This window comes from Astatotilapia calliptera, chromosome 4, assembly GCF_964374335.1.
Source record: "Astatotilapia calliptera chromosome 4, fAstCal68.1, whole genome shotgun sequence".
NCBI lineage: Eukaryota > Metazoa > Chordata > Actinopteri > Cichliformes > Cichlidae > Astatotilapia > Astatotilapia calliptera.
The window spans coordinates 36,465,461-36,485,227 of NC_137425.1; the positions used below are offsets into that span (position 1 = coordinate 36,465,461).

The following is a 19,767-nucleotide window of genomic DNA, read 5'->3' on the forward strand; positions in this document are numbered from 1 at the left end:
CCACTTAAAATGATGACAGAGGTCAGTAATTTGCACCAGAGGTACACTTCAACTGTGAGAGACAGAATGTGAAAAAAAAATCCATGAATCCACATGGTAGGATTTGTAAAGAATTTATTGGTAAATCAGGGTGGAAAATAAGTATTTGGTCACCTCAAACAAGGAAAATCTCTGGCTCTCACAGACCTGTAACGTCTTCTGTAAGAAGCTTTTCTGTCCCCCACTCGTTACCTGTATGAATGGCACCTGTTTGAACTCATCATCTGTATAAAAGACACCTGTCCACAGCCTCAAACAGTCAGACTCCAAACTCCGCCATGGCCAAGACCAAAGAGCTTTCGAAGGACACCAGGAAAAGTATTGTAGACCTGCACCAGACTGGGAAGAGTGAATCTACAATAGGCAAGCAGCTTGGTGTGAAAAAATCAACTGTGGGAGCAATCATCAGAAAATGGAAGACATACAAGACCACTGATAATCTCCCTCGATCTGGGGCTCCACGCAAGATCTCATCCCGTGGGGTCAAAATGATCATGAGAACGGTGAGCAAAGATCCCAGAACCACACGGGGGGACCTGGTGAATGACCTGCAGAGAGCTGGGACCAAAGTAACAAAGGTCACCATCAGTAACACACTACAACGGCAGGGAATCAAATCCCGCAGTGCCAGACGTGTTCCGCTGCTGAAGCCAGTGCATGTCCAGGCCCGTCTGAAGTTTGCCAGAGAGCACATGGATGATACAGCAGAGGATTGGGAGAATGTCATGTGGTCAGATGAAACCAAAGTAGAACTTTTTGGTATAAACTCAACTCGTCGTGTTTGGAGGAAGAAGAATACTGAGTTGCATCCCAAGAACACCATACCTACTGTGAAGCATGGGGGTGGAAACATCATGCTATGGGGCTGTTTTTCTGCCAAGGGGACAGGACGACTGATCCGTGTTAAGGACAGAATGAATGGGGCCATGTATCGTGAGATTTTGAGCCAAAACCTCCTTCCATCAGTGAGAACTTTGAAGATGAAACGAGGCTGGGTCTTCCAACATGACAATGATCCAAAACACACCGCCCGGGCAACAAAGGAGTGGCTCCGTAAGAAGCATTTGAAAGTCCTGGAGTGGCCTAGCCAGTCTCCAGACCTCAACCCCATAGAAAATCTGTGGCGGGAGTTGAAAGTCCGTGTTGCTCGGCGACAGCCCCAAAACATCACTGCTCTCGAGAAGATCTGCATGGAGGAATGGGCCAAAATACCAGCTACTGTGTGTGCAAACCTGGTAAAGACCTATAGTAAACGTTTGACCTCTGTTATTGCCAACAAAGGTTATGTTACAAAGTATTGAGTTGTATTTTTGTTATTGACCAAATACTTATTTTCCACCCTGATTTACGAATAAATTCTTTACAAATCCTACCATGTGGATTCATGGATTTTTTTTTCACATTCTGTCTCTCACAGTTGAAGTGTACCTCTGGTGCAAATTACTGACCTCTGTCATCATTTTAGGTGGGGGAACTTGCACAATCGGTGGCTGACTAAATACTTTTTTGCCCCACTGTATGCTGCCACCTACTTGGATGATGTCATCATCCATACTGACACCTGGACGAAGCATGTGCAGCAGGTTGCCGCGGTCTTACAATGTTTAAGGTCGGCAGGGCTCACGGTTAACCCGAAGGAGTTGATGGAGGGCGGTACAGTACCTGGAGTACCACTGGGGAGGTGGGCAGGTGTGCTCTCAGATGGACAAGACAGCAGCCATCGCATCCTGCCTGCGTAAAATCTTAGGATAAAGGATTCACCCTGGTTAAGTTGGGCAACGGGGGCATGTGGGGGTGGCTCAGCGGCAGAGGAAGGATGGGGCTGCAGGTTCAGGGGGCAGTGCCTGGGTTGAATGGTCGACAGCTTGTAACCATTATTTAATCATGCCACTCCTATTCAAGGAGCATGCTGGGACTCTGAGAATGTGGATAATCAGACAGTAGAAACAGCTGGATGTGTGCTGAAAAGCTGGAACTACAAAAAACACTAAGGTGTGTGTGTGTGTGTGTGTGTGTGTGTGTGTGTGTGTGTGTGTGTGTGTGTGTGTGTGTGTGTGTGTGTGTGTGTGTGTGTGTGTGTGTGTGTGTGTGTGTGTGCGTGTGGGATGGAGACAGAGAAAGCAGAAATAACAGCATGATCCGTAGAGTTGTCGGGTCTCTTGTTCACAGTGGTGTACCACAGAACTTTCACCCATATCAGCAGCTCTTAAGATCTCATTCGCAGCCCTAACAAGCACAGTGTCAGTGCTGCGATGGGGTCTAAAACATGACTACAATTTTCCAAAGTTTTGACTTGAAGAAAGACATTGATTGGGATCATGGATTTAAGTGTGATTTTGGTCTTCTATTCATTGTAACCAAAAAGTTCATAGATTCTAGAAAGAATGGTGGACTCTTAAAATACATGCATTTATGTCTCTGGGTGTGTCCAGAGCTATGGGCCTGAGATATAAGTTATAGCTCCACTGACTGATTTAGGAACAGCACCTTAGGGACAACCAAAATGAGATCATCATAATGGAATATAGTACTATGGGGGGGGGAGAAGACACTACTGAGTCAAATATAAATACAGATATAATTCTTTTACACTATGATTACGGAACACATCTCAATGTTGTGTTCACTTTATTGTCATTGCATTATGTGCATGACTGCAACAGTGTGCACTGCCATTACTGAAGCGCTTCATATAACTGATGTCTGACATAGGACTTCTTCACATTTCCATATAGTCTCTGTTACACACACACACACACACACACACACACACATTCACTCAGGTGAGGCAGGTAAGCAGAAGTCAATGCACTATTTTTGCTTAGTTTTCCTATTTATCCTGATTTCTGCAATGGTCAACAGTGCCATGATGAAATAGCCTTGGGCTCCTAGGGGGTGGGGGGTGGGGGTTCCACTTACCTCTTTCACCTTTTATGTAATTATACACTACTATTACATTGAATCATTAGTAATTATCAAACTAGAGTCATTCTTGTTTAAAAGGAGATTTTTCTTCCCACTGTTGCTTGGTTCGTCTGATTGTTGGGGTAAGGCTCAACAATACAGGACAAAACCCTTACAATCAGAGCAAACTCTTGGGGATGGTGGGGAGGAAAAGACCCTTTTTAACAGGCAGAACCAGGATAAGGGAGTAGCAGCTATGTGTCAACTTGCTTGGGAATGCAGCAAGTCAGTCCCCCAGTCCATCAGTGTAAGCCTACAGGAGCAAATGTAAGTGAATCACAATTAACTGTAGCTGAGCTGTAACTTTAGCTTAACCTAACCTTAAACGTTAATGTTGGAGATTTGGTCTGTCTTTTTTGTTTGCCTTTATTAAGATGTGACTGGCTATTGTCAGATTACGTTATGACTGTAAACAACTTAAAATGTTCATGTGTCACCTATTCATTAAGTCATTTACAGACTCTTCTGCCCATATACAAAACTTTCTGTACATTGAAAATGTTCATACATCTCAACTTTGTTTCGTAGACTGACTGAAAACAAGATCAGGACACATTTCCTTAAAATAACAGAAAATTTGAGATAGTTTTGGGCAGAAAAAGCATTCACTTGGGCTTTCCAGGACTCCTACCGAGGCAGTTTTAGATTTTTCAGAGCAGTTTATTCTCAGTCACCAAAAAGCAGCTGACAGATAAACAGAAAACTGTGTTCTGTGGTTTTCAGGGAAACTACGAGTCGGGAGCTGCTTTTAAGGACATGCTGGATTTCTTTGAAAAGCAGATTGCCACAGGACATTAAAGACACACCTATAAATCGAGCAGATATTTGAAAATATCTTAAAAGTTTTGGACGAAATGCATTCGGGGATATTGCATTTCGTCATTTCGAGCTGATTGGAGACCAAAACAGCCAATCAGATTTTTTTGCATCCAAGTCTGTGATTGGCTGGTTTTGTGGCACAAATATAACGGTGTAGAGAAAGAGTTGAGCGCGCACGGGCAGAAATGTTGAGAGCACGAGCAACACATAGCGAGCGAGAGGGGCTGCTGTTGTGTGTGTGTGTGTGTGTGTGTGTGTGTGTGTGTGTGTGTGTGTGTGTGTGTGTGGATAATAGCAAACACTGAAATACATGTTTTGCACGCAGGAGTGAATTTTGTTCACTCAAATTTAGCTTTTCTTCGCTCAAAATAAATTTCTCCTCAAAATGCAACACTTGCACCTGCAAACTTTTTTTTACCTGCGCTCACATTTTTTTTTATGTGCACTCAGAATAGTGGCACAAAAATAACGCCATAGTTACCGTGTCCTTGTATTGTGCTGCTGTCATTTGTTTCTATATATAGGCGTGTGTGTGTGTGCATGTGTGGGGGTGTGGCCCTGCCATCTGGATCATCACACACACCTGGAGCTGATCTAACATCGTCGGGGAGCTACACAGCAGTGTGGCTGAGAGCTCCACAACAAGGGATCGTTATGCGTGACTACCTGTTAGTTTTTCAGCAAGCCAGTAAGTGTTAGTCTGCCGCGATTGTGGAGTTTTCTGAAGGCTGCTTTTGTATGTGTTTCCAAGGAGGAACGAGGAAGCAGCGGGTGGATGGTACGCAGGGAGCACACGGAACAGGAGTCAGGAACACACAGGGATTTATTGGTTGTCTATATTTTCTGCACTGTAAATAAAACGCACTGTCATCATTACCAGAGTCCTGCATTTGGGTCCTCCTTTCCCTCATCCCCACGGGCTGCCAGAGAGCAACACTGGCTGATGATGAAATCCAGTCAGCTGGCATGGTGACACTGCCAGTATTAACCTGCAGGGCTGGACTGGGACAGAAAATTGGGCATTTTGACTACAGACCGGCCCCCCAGGTATTAAAGCCATAAAGACTTTGAATGAAAACAAATGCTGTTGTGACAGGGCCCATATGGAAAAGAAATAGTAAAAACTTATATGACTTAACTCATGAAAGTGGCCACTTTCTCATTACTTTCATATATTGTTTTAGTAAGTATCCAAAACATACAAGATTCATTATATAATCTTTCAAGGGATCTTATATCTGTTTTTACTCTTGTATGCTTTTCATACAAGTTTCACACAAGACAGATACAAACTTTATAAGGTTTATATATATCTTTTCCATATGTACACTGTCTTGTTGGTATATGTATAATTTCTATACATTTTACGTCAGATAAAAACTTTGTTATACCTGGGAACACCAAGGCGTTCCCAGGCCACCTGGGAGATATAATCCCTCCAACATGTCCATGGTCTGCCCTGGGGCCTCCTCCCATTAAGTACATGCCCAGACAACCTCACCCAGGAGACGCCCAGGAGGGATCCTTGTCAGATGCCAGAACCTCCTCAACTGGCTTCTTTTGATGTGGAGAAGCAAAGGCTTTATTCTGAGCCCCTCCCGGATGGCCGAACTCCTCACCTAATCTCTAAGGGAGAAGCCACCCACCCTTCAGAGGAAGCTCATTTCTGCCACTTGTATCCGCGATGTCATTCTTTTGCTCACTACTCACACCTCGTGATCTTAGGTTGGGGTAGGGATGTAGATCGACCGGTAAATTGAGAGCTTTGCTTTTACACTCAGCTCTCTCTTCACAAAGACGAACCGGTACATTATCCGCATCAATGTACCAATCTGTCTGTCGATCTCCCTTCTCCTATCACTCAAGATAAGATAAACTCTTCCACTTGGGGCAGGAACTTGTCCCTGACCCAGGGTGGGCACTCCATCCTTTTCCGACTGAGAACCATGGCCTCAGATTTGCAGGTGCTGATTCTCATTCCCACCGCTTCACACTCGGCTGTGAAGTGTTCTAGTGTGGGCTGGAGGCCATCACAGAATGAAGCCAATGGAACCACATCATATGCAAAAAGCAGAGATGAGATTCTGAGGCCACCGAAGTGAAAGATTTTTGCCACTTGTCTACACCTAGAAATTATGTCCATAAAAATTACGAACAGAATCGTTGACAAAGGGCAGCCTTGGCAGTGTCCATAACCCACTGGAAATGAGTCCGACATGCTGCTGGCTATGTGGACCAAGCTCTTGCAATGCTTGTTTAGGGATCGAATAGCCTGTAGCAATTGGCCAGACACCCCATACTCCCAAAACACCTCCCAAAGGACACTCCAAGGGACATGGTCAGATACCTTCTCAAAGTCCACAAAGCACATCTAGACTGGTTGGGCAAACTCCCATGCATCCTCAAGTATCCTGGAGAGGATAAAGAGCTGGTCCAGTGTTCCACGACCAGGACAAAAAACACATTGGTCCTCCGAGGTTCAACTAACAGATGGGCTGTCCTTTTCAGCACCCTGGCAGAGACTTTCACAGGGAGACTGAAGAGTGAAACACACCCTCTCGTTCCCCCTTGTTAAAGATGGGAACCACCACTCCGGTCTGCTAATCCAGTACCTCCCCGGATCTCCACGCAACATTGTAGAGGCGTGTCAACCAAGACAGCCCTACAACATCAAGAGCCTTCAGGAACTCAGGGCGAATGTTGAAGCACCTTTGACAGCAATTACAACTTTTTGCACATTCTTCTTTGCAGAACCTCTCAAGCTCAAGGTTGAATGAGGAGCTATGGTGGAAAGCCATTTTCAGATCTCTCCAGAGATGTTCAATATGGTTCAAGTCTGGGCTCTACTGAAGAACATTCACAAAGTGGTTTCAAATAAATTTCTTTCTTATTTTTGGCTGTGTGCTTAGGATTGTTGTCTAGTTGGAAGACAAACTTTACCCCCAGTCTGAAGTCCAGATCACTCCGGAGATGGTTATTGCCAGATCCAGAGTCCTCTGGACAGAGTGCTCCAGCAATGTACAGAGATATCCAGGATACTCTGTACATTGCTGCATTCATCTGACTAGTCTCCTAGTTCCTACTGCTTAAACACATCACCACATCATTATTCTGCTACCACCATGCTTCACTTAAGTTATGGTATTGGCCGGGTGATGGGGAGTGCCTGTTTCCACCAGCCATGATGCTTGGGATTCAGGCCAAAGAGTTCAATCTTTGAGTTCATTTGGTGACCAGAGAATTTTGTCCCTAATCTGAGAGTTCTTCAGGCATCTTTTGCAAACATCAGCTTATTGAGGAGTGGTGTCCATCTTGCTACTTTACCATGCAGGCCTGGCTGGTGGAGTGCTGCAGAAAAGGTTCTCCTGCCTTCATAGGCGACCGTGAGTCATGGGGTTGAGAAGCGCATCTGTAACCGGAAGGTCGCCGGTTCGATCCCCGGTCTCTCTGTCCTGGTCGTTGTGTCCTTGGGCAAGACACTTTACCCTACCGCCTACTGGTGTTGGCCAGAGGGGCCGATGGCGCGATATGGCAGCCTCGCTTCTGTCAGTCTGCCCCAGGGCAGCTGTGGCTACAACTGTAGCTGCCTCCACCAGTGTGTGAATGTGAGAGTGAATGAATAGTGGCATTGTAAAGCGCTTTGGGTGCCTTGAAAAGCGCTATATAAATCCAATCCATCATTATTATAGAACAACACTGGAGCTCTGTCAGAGTGACTGTCAGGTTCTTGGTCACAAGCGGTTGCTCATATTGGCCTGGCAGCCAGCTTTAAGTCCTGGTGGTTTCAAACTTCTTCCACTTACAGATGATGGAGGACATTGTGCTCATTGGGACTTTCAAAACTGTAGAAATTATTCTGTACCCTTCCTCAGAGCTGTGCTTTGATACAATCCTGTCTTGGAGGTCTACAGACAATTCCTTGAACTTTATGTCTTGGTTTGTGCTCTGACATAGAGAGTAAGCTATAGAACCTTATATATTGGACAGGTATGTCCAATCAACTGCATTTATCACAGGTAAACTCAAAACATGATATAGAAACATCGAACAGATCAGTGGAAACCTTTTGAGTGTTATGGCAAAGGCTGTGAATACATTTGTAAATGCTATATTTTTTATTTTTCTAGTTTTAATAAATTTGCAATAATTTTGTTACGTCCCCAAGAATAAGGGCAAGGGGTTGAGGGGAGTAACATTCACTAGTTCCTCAAAGAAAACACCAAGCTTAGTTAACACGAGCAGAATACACCACAAAAGCTAACAACCCAAGACTGGTCCAGTCACTGATTGAGCAGCTGTTCACTAGCTCATCTACTGCTGGGTGGCTGATTGTCGGATTGAGTCAGCTGACCACTGGCTCCTCTGAAGAGATGGGTGACAGTGTACAGTATCACAGAAAGGGGCAGTAGCAGGTGACAGCGTCAAGCTGGGAAGAGGTCAAGCTAATGGTGCTGATGTTGGCAAGTCCATTATTCTACAGAGCATTGAACACATGACAAATATAAGTGTCTATGAGCTGTGTCTGTACCTTACTATGTACATGTATGCAGATTATAGGGTGCTGTTATTGGTAATAGGACTGTAAGAACATAGCTTGTGTACACACAAGAGCAACATTTGTTTTGAATTACATATAAAGCAGCAAACAGTAAACAAGACAGAATTAGATGTTCAAAAACTACAGAAATATAATCATACATGTCTTTGTCCTCCAACAGAAAAATTATATTGATGGTTTGATAATGCTTCAGCAATATAAAGCCCTGCCGGAAAACTGTATTCCCCACTATGTGTTTGCATATACTTACTCACACAGTTTGCACAAAAAGCCTTTTTTGTTGTCTTCAGACAGAGATGGAGAATACAGTCTGAGAACCTTTGGGTTTTTCTGAAGTTCCATCTTCTCTCAAGAATGTAAACACAACCATTTAAACAGTGAGGAAAGGATGACTGTCATGGTGATGGTTGAGTTGAGGAAAGACACAATGAAGAAGATATGGTTTAAGATATTTATCTCTCCCATGTACATTTAAACATTCAAGTCACAGAGTACTCGTATGTCACGTATGCTCACGTGTCACAGTGACGAGCGTACCTTAGGAATTCTATATCATTACTGAAAATCACAACCATATGTTAAGCTTACAAGTGTACCTCAAAGCTGGCAGTTGTGCTTGTCTCGTGTGTGTGCTGTGTTCTGTGTGCATGTGTGAGGCTGTGTGTGTATACAGGTAGATTTGTGTGTGTTAGTTTGTCTGTCTCGGACTGAAGGTGAAAGGAACTCATCCACAGTAGATGTTAGATACTGCAGTTCACACACACACACACACACACCATGCACAACACATCACAACAGATCATTCTGCAGGAATCTGCTGCATGTATGGATGTACTGTATTAAATGAGCCTATGGGCTCACCGTTCCCATGCTCAGTTAGCTATTTTTGCATGTGTGTGTCTGTGTGTTTGTTCGTTGGCTGTTTTATTAACTCCCTACGAGGCAAGATCACAGCGGAGATCCCTCTGTGGTTAAATGTTTTGTTTCTTGACGTGACATGAAATATAGTTTGGTCCCCCTCCCTCTCTCTCTCTCTCTCCCTCACAGATAGGTGGCACAGACAAAAAAAAAGTCTCTTTCACAGCATTATCCTGAAAAGCACCGAGGGGGGAGAGGGACCCTGCAGGATATATTGCCTTTACCACAGCAAACCTCCAGGGAGACATGTAGAAAGAGAGACATGGGTGGTTTATAAAAAGATGAAAGACACTGCAATGACAGAAAAGGGAAAAATGAGAACTGGAAAAATGCTGAAGCATGTGCTTGTGATTAAATATCATCACCTGGTTGTCACTGTTTTTCTGCAGATGTACTGAGACCCTGTAGGCATTAACTGTTGTACTCCACATGGAGCTCACCTGTGAATAAAACTGGCTCAGTTATTGTTACTAGGAGAATCGACTGGGCCAGTTTCCATCCACTGACCACCCATCTCACAGATCATGTTCATTTGAAGAAGTCAACATTTTTAACACTGAGAATGATGTAAACTAATGATGATCAGTATTCTTTTTTTCTTCTTATATGTAAGCCAATTTAAATGGTAGAACTTCTACTTTATCCTTCTTCGTTCATCAAAGCATTACACCTTTTCAGTACTTTTTCACTTCAGGTGATATTTTTACTGTTCTACGTTGGCATTTCAAGTATTTGGTTTTAGTAAACTTTTCTGTTTATTTATGCTTATTTATAAACTAACTTAGAAAAGTGTCATGTCATATGTCAAACATTCATGAAAGTATTTTGGCTACCATACTTTTTTTACCAAATGATTTCAAATGGGACTTCCAGTATGGCGGCGAGCTGAGCAGACATGCGTTAACCTGCTCTGCTACCCTGTTGGCAAAATCTTGCTAATATATTGTACTTGAGTAGGTGAATCACCGCTATTTCAACAAATAAACTTAGGGTTATGCCGGTGTCACAGAAGAAAGTCAGTCAAGGGCGGAACAAAACTCTCCAAGCTTAATTGTCAGACTTTACGAAGTCGAGGCCTAGCAAGGATTCATCAGCTAGCAGTGAGGCCATGGACTCCGGCGAGGCTAACGCTAGCGGGACTCCAAAGGTTAATGCGCCGGACAGAAGCAAGGATATGGCGGCAGGAGAGTCCTGCCCCACATTGGCCATCATCCTGACCGCTATCAACAACATGAAAACAGAGTTTTCCTCCAGGTTTGACGGCATAGGTCCGCTATTGAGAGTGCGAGGAAAGACATTACTGACTGTGTAGAGCGCGTCACAGAAGCAGAAACTAGGATTTTGACAATTGAGGATAACGTCGCCTCCCTCCAGACAAAAGTACTAGTCCTAGAAAATAAAAATAAAGATTTGGAGGACAAACTGCTGGACCTGGAGACAAGATCAAGGCGCTCCAATTTGAGGATGGTCAACCTACCGGAGGGAGCAGAGGGCGAGGACGCCTGTGCCTTTCTGGAGAGTTGGCTGCCGGATGCACTGGAGTTGATGCTGGGGCGTACATAACTAACGCTGGAGCTGGGCCGAGAACCCACAACAATCCTGCACCCCGTACGCTGATAATGAAATTTCTCAGCTTCAAAGATAAAGAATTGTTGATGAGAGCAGCTAAGACTAAAACAGAAGTACGATACAAGAACAAGACGGTGAGGTTTTACCAGGACGTGGCGGCAGGTGTCCACAAGAAACAGAAGGAGTTCGACGAGGCGAGGCGCCAACTCCGCACAATGGGGCTCCGCTATGGCATCATTCCCCCGGCCCGGCTGATAGTGACATATAAGGAACGGTCCCTCATCTTTAACAACCATGTTGAGGCGGAGGGCTTCATCAAACGGATCAAGTCAAAAGAGGGATCGGACTGATGGTTAGGATACGGTCTAAGTTTACAAAGCAGAAGGTAACATCTGACCTGAGAAGAAGAGGAGCAGGATCGAGCCGGCTCGGGCAGATCAAACTATAACGTTAAATGTATGCTTGTGTCTAATAGCGCATATTACAATGCATTTTCTATCAGGGGCTCAGTGCAGGATTAACGCTCTTAAGATACCCATATCTGTCTTCTAATTTAAAATAAATAAATAAATCAAATAAAAAAAGATTAATAGGCCGAACGTATTTCTGCAACAAATGTAAATTGGTCAACTTCAAGTAAGTGGGGCTCAATCAAACCAGCAGACCACTTCTGATTAGTTTTGCTTAGAAATCTGATTTGAAATGTGAAATTGGATTTCACTTATGGCAAAGAGGGGTGTTTATGAATAGATAAGAATGTAATATCTAACCTTGGTGGCACAGGAGGGTATGGTTAATGTTATAGTTAACAGTTGGATAGTTCGGTTCTACTAGTTCAGCTATACGGTGTCATCCTTGGGTGGGACTGTTAATTGCTACCTGAAAGCTTTAAACATCTGGGGAAGGCCTGGATATGAGTGACGGTGAGGGTATTCGGGCAGTTTCTGATGTTACTAATAGTATTTATGTTAGCTTTCCGTCTTTTTCTTTTTGTTATTTTTTTGACATATATTTTCACTTGTTTGGGGAATATAACTGCACAATCTACAAGAAATGTCTAGTGAGATAAAAATCTAAATCACATCATGGAACTGCAGAGGGTTACGAAATCTGAAGAAAGTTAAACAAGTCATGAACAAAATAAAATTTTTGCAGTCTAACATTGTGTTTCTTCAGGAAACACATCTGATGCATAACGAGGACTTGAAAATTAAGAGGAGGTGGAGAGGCAAGGTCTTGTCTGCATCGTTTAACTCTCAAGCGAGAGGGGTCACCATTTTGGTGCACGAATCCATACCACTCCAGGTAAAGTCACCAAAGACAAATTTGGACGTTACCTTGTCATTCAAGGGAACTTACTAAATGAATAAATTATCTTGGCGAACATCTATGCACCTAATACAGACGACCCTATCTTTTTTCAAAACTTATTCCTCATGTTGTCCTCTTTTCCTGGTAAATGTGTGGTGGCAGGTGATTTTAACTGTGTACTAGATCCGGTGAAAGATAGGAGCTCGGGAACCGAAGAGTCTCACACCCGTAGTAGAGTAACTATACGGCACTTTATGAAGAAATTAAACTTAATAGATATCTGGAGGGAAGAAAAGAATTCAAGAATTGACTTCTTTTTGATATCTGCAGAGTTGAGACATAAAATCAAGGAATGCTCCTTTGAGGCGATCCTAATCTCAGATCATGCTCCCAACTCATTGGTATATCAGGACGCAAAGCTTGTGAAAGATGCTAGAATTAGGCGTTGCAAACAAAAATGGTCGGCGGACCCTGGTTTGGTCTCGCTTCTGGATGAACAAATTAGCCTCTATTTTGAAATGAATAAAACAGAAACTTCTGCAACCATAAGATGGAAGGTTTTAAGGCTTTTATTGAGGGCCAAATAATTAGCATCACTAGCTCTAAAGCAAGATTGACTTTCCAAAAGGCAAAAGAGTTAGAGACAAAAATAAAGGAATTAGAAAATGAATACTATCAAACAAGGTCCCCTGAAATACACCAAAATGTACAGGGAGTGTAGAATTATTAGGCAAATGAGTATTTTGTCCACATCATCCTCTTCATGCATGTTGTCTTACTCCAAGCTGTATAGGCTCGAAAGCCTACTACCAATTAAGCATATTAGGTGATGTGCATCTCTGTAATGAGAAGGGGTGTGGTCTAATGACATCAACACCCTATATCAGGTGTGCATAATTATTAGGCAACGTCCTTTCCTTTGGCAAAATGGGTCAAAAGAAGGACTTGACAGGTTCAGAAAAGTCAAAAATAGTGAGATATCTTGCAGAGGGATGCAGCAGTCTCAAAATTGCAAAGCTTCTGAAGCGTGATCATCGAACAATCAAGCGTTTCATTCAAAATAGTCAACAGGGTCGCAAGAAGCGTGTGGAAAAACCAAGGCGCAAAATAACTGCCCATGAACTGAGAAAAGTCAAGCGTGCAGCTGCCAAGATGCCACTTGCCACCAGTTTGGCCATATTTCAGAGCTGCAACATCACTGGAGTGCCCAAAAGCACAAGGTGTGCAATACTCAGAGACATGGCCAAGGTAAGAAAGGCTGAAAGACGACCACCACTGAACAAGACACACAAGCTGAAACGTCAAGACTGGGCCAAGAAATATCTCAAGACTGGTTTTTCTAAGGTTTTATGGACTGATGAAATGAGAGTGAGTCTTGATGGGCCAGATGGATGGGCCCGTGGCTGGATTGGTAAAGGGCAGAGAGCTCCAGTCCCACTCAGACGCCAGCAAGGTGGAGGTGGAGTACTGGTTTGGGCTGGTATCATCAAAGATGAGCTTGTGGGGCCTTTTCGGGTTGAGGATGGAGTCAAGCTCAACTCCCAGTCCTACTGCCAGTTTCTGGAAGACACCTTCTTCAAGCAGTGGTACAGGAAGAAGTCTGCATCCTTCAAGAAAAACATGATTTTCATGCAGGACAATGCTCCATCACACGCGTCCAAGTACTCCACAGCGTGGCTGCAAGAAAGGGTATAAAAGAAGAAAAACTAATGACATGGCCTCCTTGTTCACCTGATCTGAACCCCATTGAGAACCTGTGGTCCATCATCAAATGTGAGATTTACAAGGAGGGAAAACAGTACACCTCTCTGAACAGTGTCTGGGAGGCTGTGGTTGCTGCTGCACGCAATGTTGATGGTGAACAGATCAAAACACTGACAGAATCCATGGATGGCAGGCTTTTGAGTGTCCTTGCAAAGAAAGGTGGCTATATTGGTCGCTGATTTGTTTTTGTTTTGTTTTTGAATGTCAGAAATGTATATTTGTGGATGTGGAGATGTTATATTGGTTTCACTGGTGAAAATAAATAATTGAAATGGGTATATATTTGTTTTTTGTTAAGTTGCCTAATAATTCTGCACAGTAATAGTCACCTGCACACACAGATATCCCCCTAAAATAGCTAAAACTAAAAACAAACTAAAAACTACTTCCAAAAACATTCAGCTTTTTTTCTAAAGAATTTTTATTCATCTTCAGTCATGAAAAGATGAAAAAAAAAATACTGATTGAGGTCATCAGAATTCATGCATGACAGGGTTAAATGACACGTCATACATCTGTAGTAACATTAAATGACCAGTGGGTGGCAGAGTATGGAGGGACACATCAGAGTGTCAAGTTTGTTCACTTTTAAATAGGAGGTTAATAAAATCTATTACTAATTACTTTTTATTGAAGATCTTCAGTGTTAACTGTAAATGGAACGACATCATAAAGAGGCTATTTTTTCCTTTCCGCTGACATAACAATAACATGGAAGAACAAAACGAGCAGCTGTGGCTCAGGAGATTGTCGGAAGGTTGGTGGTTTGATCCCCGGCTCCTGCGGTCTGGATCTATCCATGAAGCAGAATACTGAACCACTGAAGCATTTATCCGAGTGTGAATGTTAGACAAAAGCACTTAGGGACAGAAAAAAGTGCTTGTGTGATGTGTGTGAATAAGCTGAATGAGCCTCATAATAGAAAGTGCTTTGGGGCTTAAATACAGTAGGAAAGAGCTATAAGTACTAGGACCAAAATGACACACTGCTACAATGAACTCTGTGTGTAGCAGCCTAGCAAGTGTGTGAAAGTGAAGCTCGTGTGTGCATTTGCTTGTCTTGTTGAGAGATTGGGGGAAGAAAAAAGTAAAGAATGAAAGAAATAGGGGGGGGGGGGGGGGGGATTGCAGTGGCTCCATTCTCTTTTGCTTCTTTTTATTCTGCTGCTGAATTCACCCTCAACCAAAAACACCTCACATTCTGTAATTCCCTCCCCCTGTTTGTGCCTCTCTCTCTCTCTCCTACTCTGCAGCAGACTACAGCACAGTCAGCTACTATGGGGACTGCAGTCTTACGCTATAGCACAAGCAGAGAGCTGGGGGTGGGGGGTTGAACGAGGTGGGGGAGTGAGAGCATATTGGGTGGAGGGTTGGTGAGAAGGGACTGAATAGCAATAATAAGCAATATAGCACTCATCTCTGATTATGTAGCACAGTAATAAACCACAGTGAGCTGTCGGTGCGATGACACGAGAGAACGAGATCGGAGATGGACCATGTAGATTGTGAAGCAGAAGACAGACAGAAATGGGCAAACCTGGCACCTTTGCAAATATAATACACATACTTAAGGACAGACGCCACAGGACAACAACTCATGCCGTCCTGCTTTTCTTTGTCAAATATCTTTGTGAAAAAACATTTAAACCTTCATCCTGAAACAAGCTAATCGGCTAACAGAAGCTGGACTTTAGCTTACCTGAGTGTTGCTGCTGCGCTGACCATCTACCTTTCAACCCAACCTTTTTGTCCCAGTGCTGGCACCAAAACTATTGACTGCAACACTTTCAAAGTCACTTCCACTGTCACACTGATGCTGTCCTAACCCCCTCAACCATGACATCAGCTTGTCTTTTTTTGTACTATCACCCCTCATTATTCAGTCACTCGTTTGCTGCCATTTACATTGCAGACCTGTCCATTTTTATGGTACTTCATGCTTCCACAGGTCCTCATTCCTGTGATATCTACATATGGACGCAACACTATAGTTAAGAAAAGATCTTGGTTCGTATGAGGTTTTTGTCTGCACAAACTGGGGTCCCCTGTATAGACACGAGGACCATCTACAGCCAGACTGCCTGCTTTTCTGCATAAAGGGCATTCTGTGTCCTGCACTTACACTGAAAGTTGCAGCATCATTCTATTTGACTGTATTTTGTGAGGACACTGGGTTGGAACAAGCCTCTCTGAACTGCAACACTTGCATAAACTGAGTGAGATCCTCTTTGACCGATACAGCAGACATGCTGATAGAAATGTTCACCTATATCACTGTTGACGTCTGATTGCTGTTTCACATGTGGATGAAGTGCTGGGCCACAGCTTGGTTACAGTTTGATTAAATTAATCCAGCAGCCTTGTCTTCAGCTTGAGAAAATAACGTCTGAAAATTATTTATTTACTGTAGTAATCTAACAAGTTTACTTGAGTTTTTCACAAAAACAACACCTGTGGTTTTTACAAATTAAATCTCACCCACTTTGGTTTGTGCACTGGTGCATTGCAGCATTTGTCAGAAGCTGATTTGCCTTAATTCTACTAAAAGTTCAGAGTATCAATCATCACAACGCAGCTCTCCTCGAAATGACTGTTGTTGCATTGACACTATAAAAACCAAGAGAATTCCATCAGATAGCTTTGCTGACATCTTATAGTTTTCTCTAATCAGCAGAACTTTCAGTAAACTTAAAGTGGGTAAAAAAGCAGCATATTTAAAATACCATACTCTAGATAGTAAAGCCCACTTTATGGTAAATAGCCTGGTTCTTATTCAGCATCCTTCTAGTCACCACTCTGTACAAAACGCATCATTTACCCAAACACTGTCTACATGTAAGTGCTTTCTGCCTCTGATAAATACACCACAGAGCAGACTGGGCTTCAGTATCTTGCCCAAGAATACTTTGGCATGCCGACTGGAGCAGCCAGGGATCACACGCTTAACCTTCCAATTAGCATGTGACCTAATCTAGTCCTGAGCTAGTACAGTTTCTCCTCTGTGTTGAAAAGCAGACTGCAGACCAGCTGCACATAAACATCTTCAAACTGCTTTGGTGCCAGCGAAAAGGTTTAACATAGTCTCACCTTCCACAAAATATTCTCATGCAACCAAGAAGCTCGTTACATATCAAAGCCAGTTCTTGTCACCATGATGTTGTGATGCTGTACTGTCAAACAAATCACTTTTTTCAATCACTGGATCTAAGAACTGCACCAGATTCAACAGGAGGCAGTTTAGATGGAATTTAATTCAAGAATAGTGAAAACTGAAAATGAAGGTGAGCTCCTGTTCTCTCGTGGAGCCCCGTGGACTCTGTGTCCACACAAACACCAGCTGCAAGTTCAGGTTAGAAGGCCATTTGTTGTTAGTGGTCTCTTTGCGCTCCTCTTTCCTCTCTTCTCCTTCCACTTACTCCCAGCCGCAACTTGGAACAGGAACTGCCCAAAAAGACTCATTGGCTGTCCTCTGCCACCCCCCGAGGCCATCGCCACATCCTGCTGCTTCAGGGCCCAGGGCCATCCCAGGTGACCCATTGCACTCCCCCTACCACCTGTTTGACCAGCAGGTCAGCAGCTCAGGCCAATCGGGTCCCACACCACCAAGCTCACTAACAGCCTCTTCCCCTGGACCATTCAGACTGTTAACAAGCACTATCCCCCCACAGCCCACCCCTGCCCACCCACCTCACCTGAGCCATGGTCTCAGAAACCTTCATCACTCAGGCTACTCACACATGGACTCTATTTAGACCAAGTCCTTTCTCCGGACTTCTTCAAGCACTTTACAGCTATGTTGTTCTAAATGTGTGCCTTTCTCGTCTTTCTGTGTATGTCCCTCTTCATTGTAAATACTTCTCATGTTTGTTATTTATTCCTGCTGTCTGCTGTGTACATTTTATTCTGGCACCGCTGGTTTTGTTGTACATGTACAATGACCAAAAAGGGCTATTCTATTCTATTCTATTCTATTCTATTCTATTCTATTCTATTCTATTTTTGCATTCTGATATTTATCTTTCTATTAAAAGACAGCTCGGTTCTTGCTTGATTGTAAGGGCATACTTTCCTATTTTCTAGGGCCTTTGACTTCTGATTGTGATAAAACTCCTACATATACACAGCATGCTGAGATTACTGTTGTAGGTCATTGGTGTTATATAGTATAAATAAGCTACAAAGCTGATCTTCTGACTCATTATAGTCAGGACAGAACAGTTGAATCATTTTGAAGTGAGTTCCTGGGAGGCAACAACATTTAGAAACAGAAAAAGCAGTTGTGAACAACATTGGAGCAAGAGCAGTACCTAACTAAAGTCTATGTAAACTACATGTACACATGTACTGAGACAAACCTCTAGGATGAAGTGTGAGGATGCACAGCTGACGTTCCTTTATTACATTTTGATCACTTTACTCATAGAGGTGACCTCTAGACTGTTGAATAATTTTCACAAAGTATGGATTGACAAGAAATAGATATGGAAAAAACATGTCTGGTGTACGATAGACATTCAGGATGGATGCACACTTGTGAAACATTTGTGAGATGGATGGGCTGATGCGCACTGAAAAAAATGCCATCAGCAGGAGCCACAATCCTCCTGCAAAATGATTCATGAGAAAGATCAAACGTACACCACTGTGGCTTTTTTTTAACCCGCAGAGAACTGAACGTCCTTTCATCCTCCAACAGTATCCGGAGAACATTTACGCGCAACAATGCGCAGTGGCCAAAACAGTGCCAAACGCATGAGTTGCAGAGCGCGCACGATAAAAAAAAAGGGAACACAGATTGAACGTTACACTTGCCACTCACCCGGGCATATTTGGAGGAGTAGGGATCCTCAAACAGTGCCCACATCCAGGGCTGCCACACCTCCCACCGTGTCGCCCTGCGGCCGTCCTCCTGCATGCACAGACGTTTCAGGTCGCCATCCGCTCCGCCGGTGAGTGCAGGGTCGTCCTCGGGTGGATCCGGTTCGGGGGTCTCAAAGCTGTCCAGGGCTTCTTCTGCATCACGGTGCTGTCGGTAATTCATCCAGCAGCACGCCTCCACGTCCGTCTCATCGATGCCCCAGAAGGCAAGCTCTTCCTCGAAGAGCGGCCCGCAGACATCGTTGGGGCAGTGGAGCTTGCCGGTACGGTAGTAGTTGAGGATGAAGGCGAAGGTGGCCGGGTGGCGGTCAAAGAAGAACTCGTCGGACTTGGGATCGTAGTCGAAGTTGCTGTAGGCGTCGGGCTCTGTCAGCCAAGACAAACGCGTCCCCGGCAACGTCTTTAGGGTGCTCCGGTAGGTCTCGTGTCGAATTCCACCGCAGTTGATGACGATCTTCTCGCTATCTGACGCCGAGCAAGTCATGGTGCTGGAGCATCCTTCGGTCGGTACGTCCGACTGCTGCTGCTGCGGCTACTGCCTTTCCCCATCCACCGTCGGTCCCCGATCTGTATGCTTGTGTTATACTGTACCGCCAACAAGGAGACACAAGTGAGAGAAGGAAAGGAAGGAGGAGTCAGCCTCTCTGCCTCTCTAAGAGAGAGAGGGGGGATCTGCAGGCGCGTGTATATGTACGAAAGAGAGAATGTGTGGGATGCGGATTTTATGAATCAATAGGTTTCCCCGCTGATTGACTGCCTGCCCGCGCGATTGATTTACTGAGTTCGTGTGATTCAAATCCTTTGACGATGTTGAATTCGCGACCTCCACATGAATACCTGAACATGAATACATTTGCTCTTATTCTCATCCCGTGGGTCTCTGCAGCCCGTACTTGTGCAGAGAAATCAGATGTGTTGAACTAAGCAGTAGAGAGCGAGAGCATGCAC

The 19,767-nt window shown here is 43.9% G+C and overlaps 1 protein-coding gene across 1 annotated transcript in view; it reads right to left on the reverse strand.

Annotated features, from left to right (window-relative positions):
* Positions 1-19,479, reverse strand: part of kcnc3a (potassium voltage-gated channel, Shaw-related subfamily, member 3a) — a 41,707-nt gene extending 22,228 nt beyond the window's left edge. The window contains exon 1 of the mRNA XM_080300708.1: positions 18,761-19,479. Within this exon, the coding sequence (XP_080156834.1) occupies positions 18,761-19,303 (543 nt within the window). The 5' untranslated portion in view covers positions 19,304-19,479. The remainder of the gene's footprint in view (positions 1-18,760) is intronic.
* Positions 19,480-19,767: the final 288 nt, after the last annotated feature.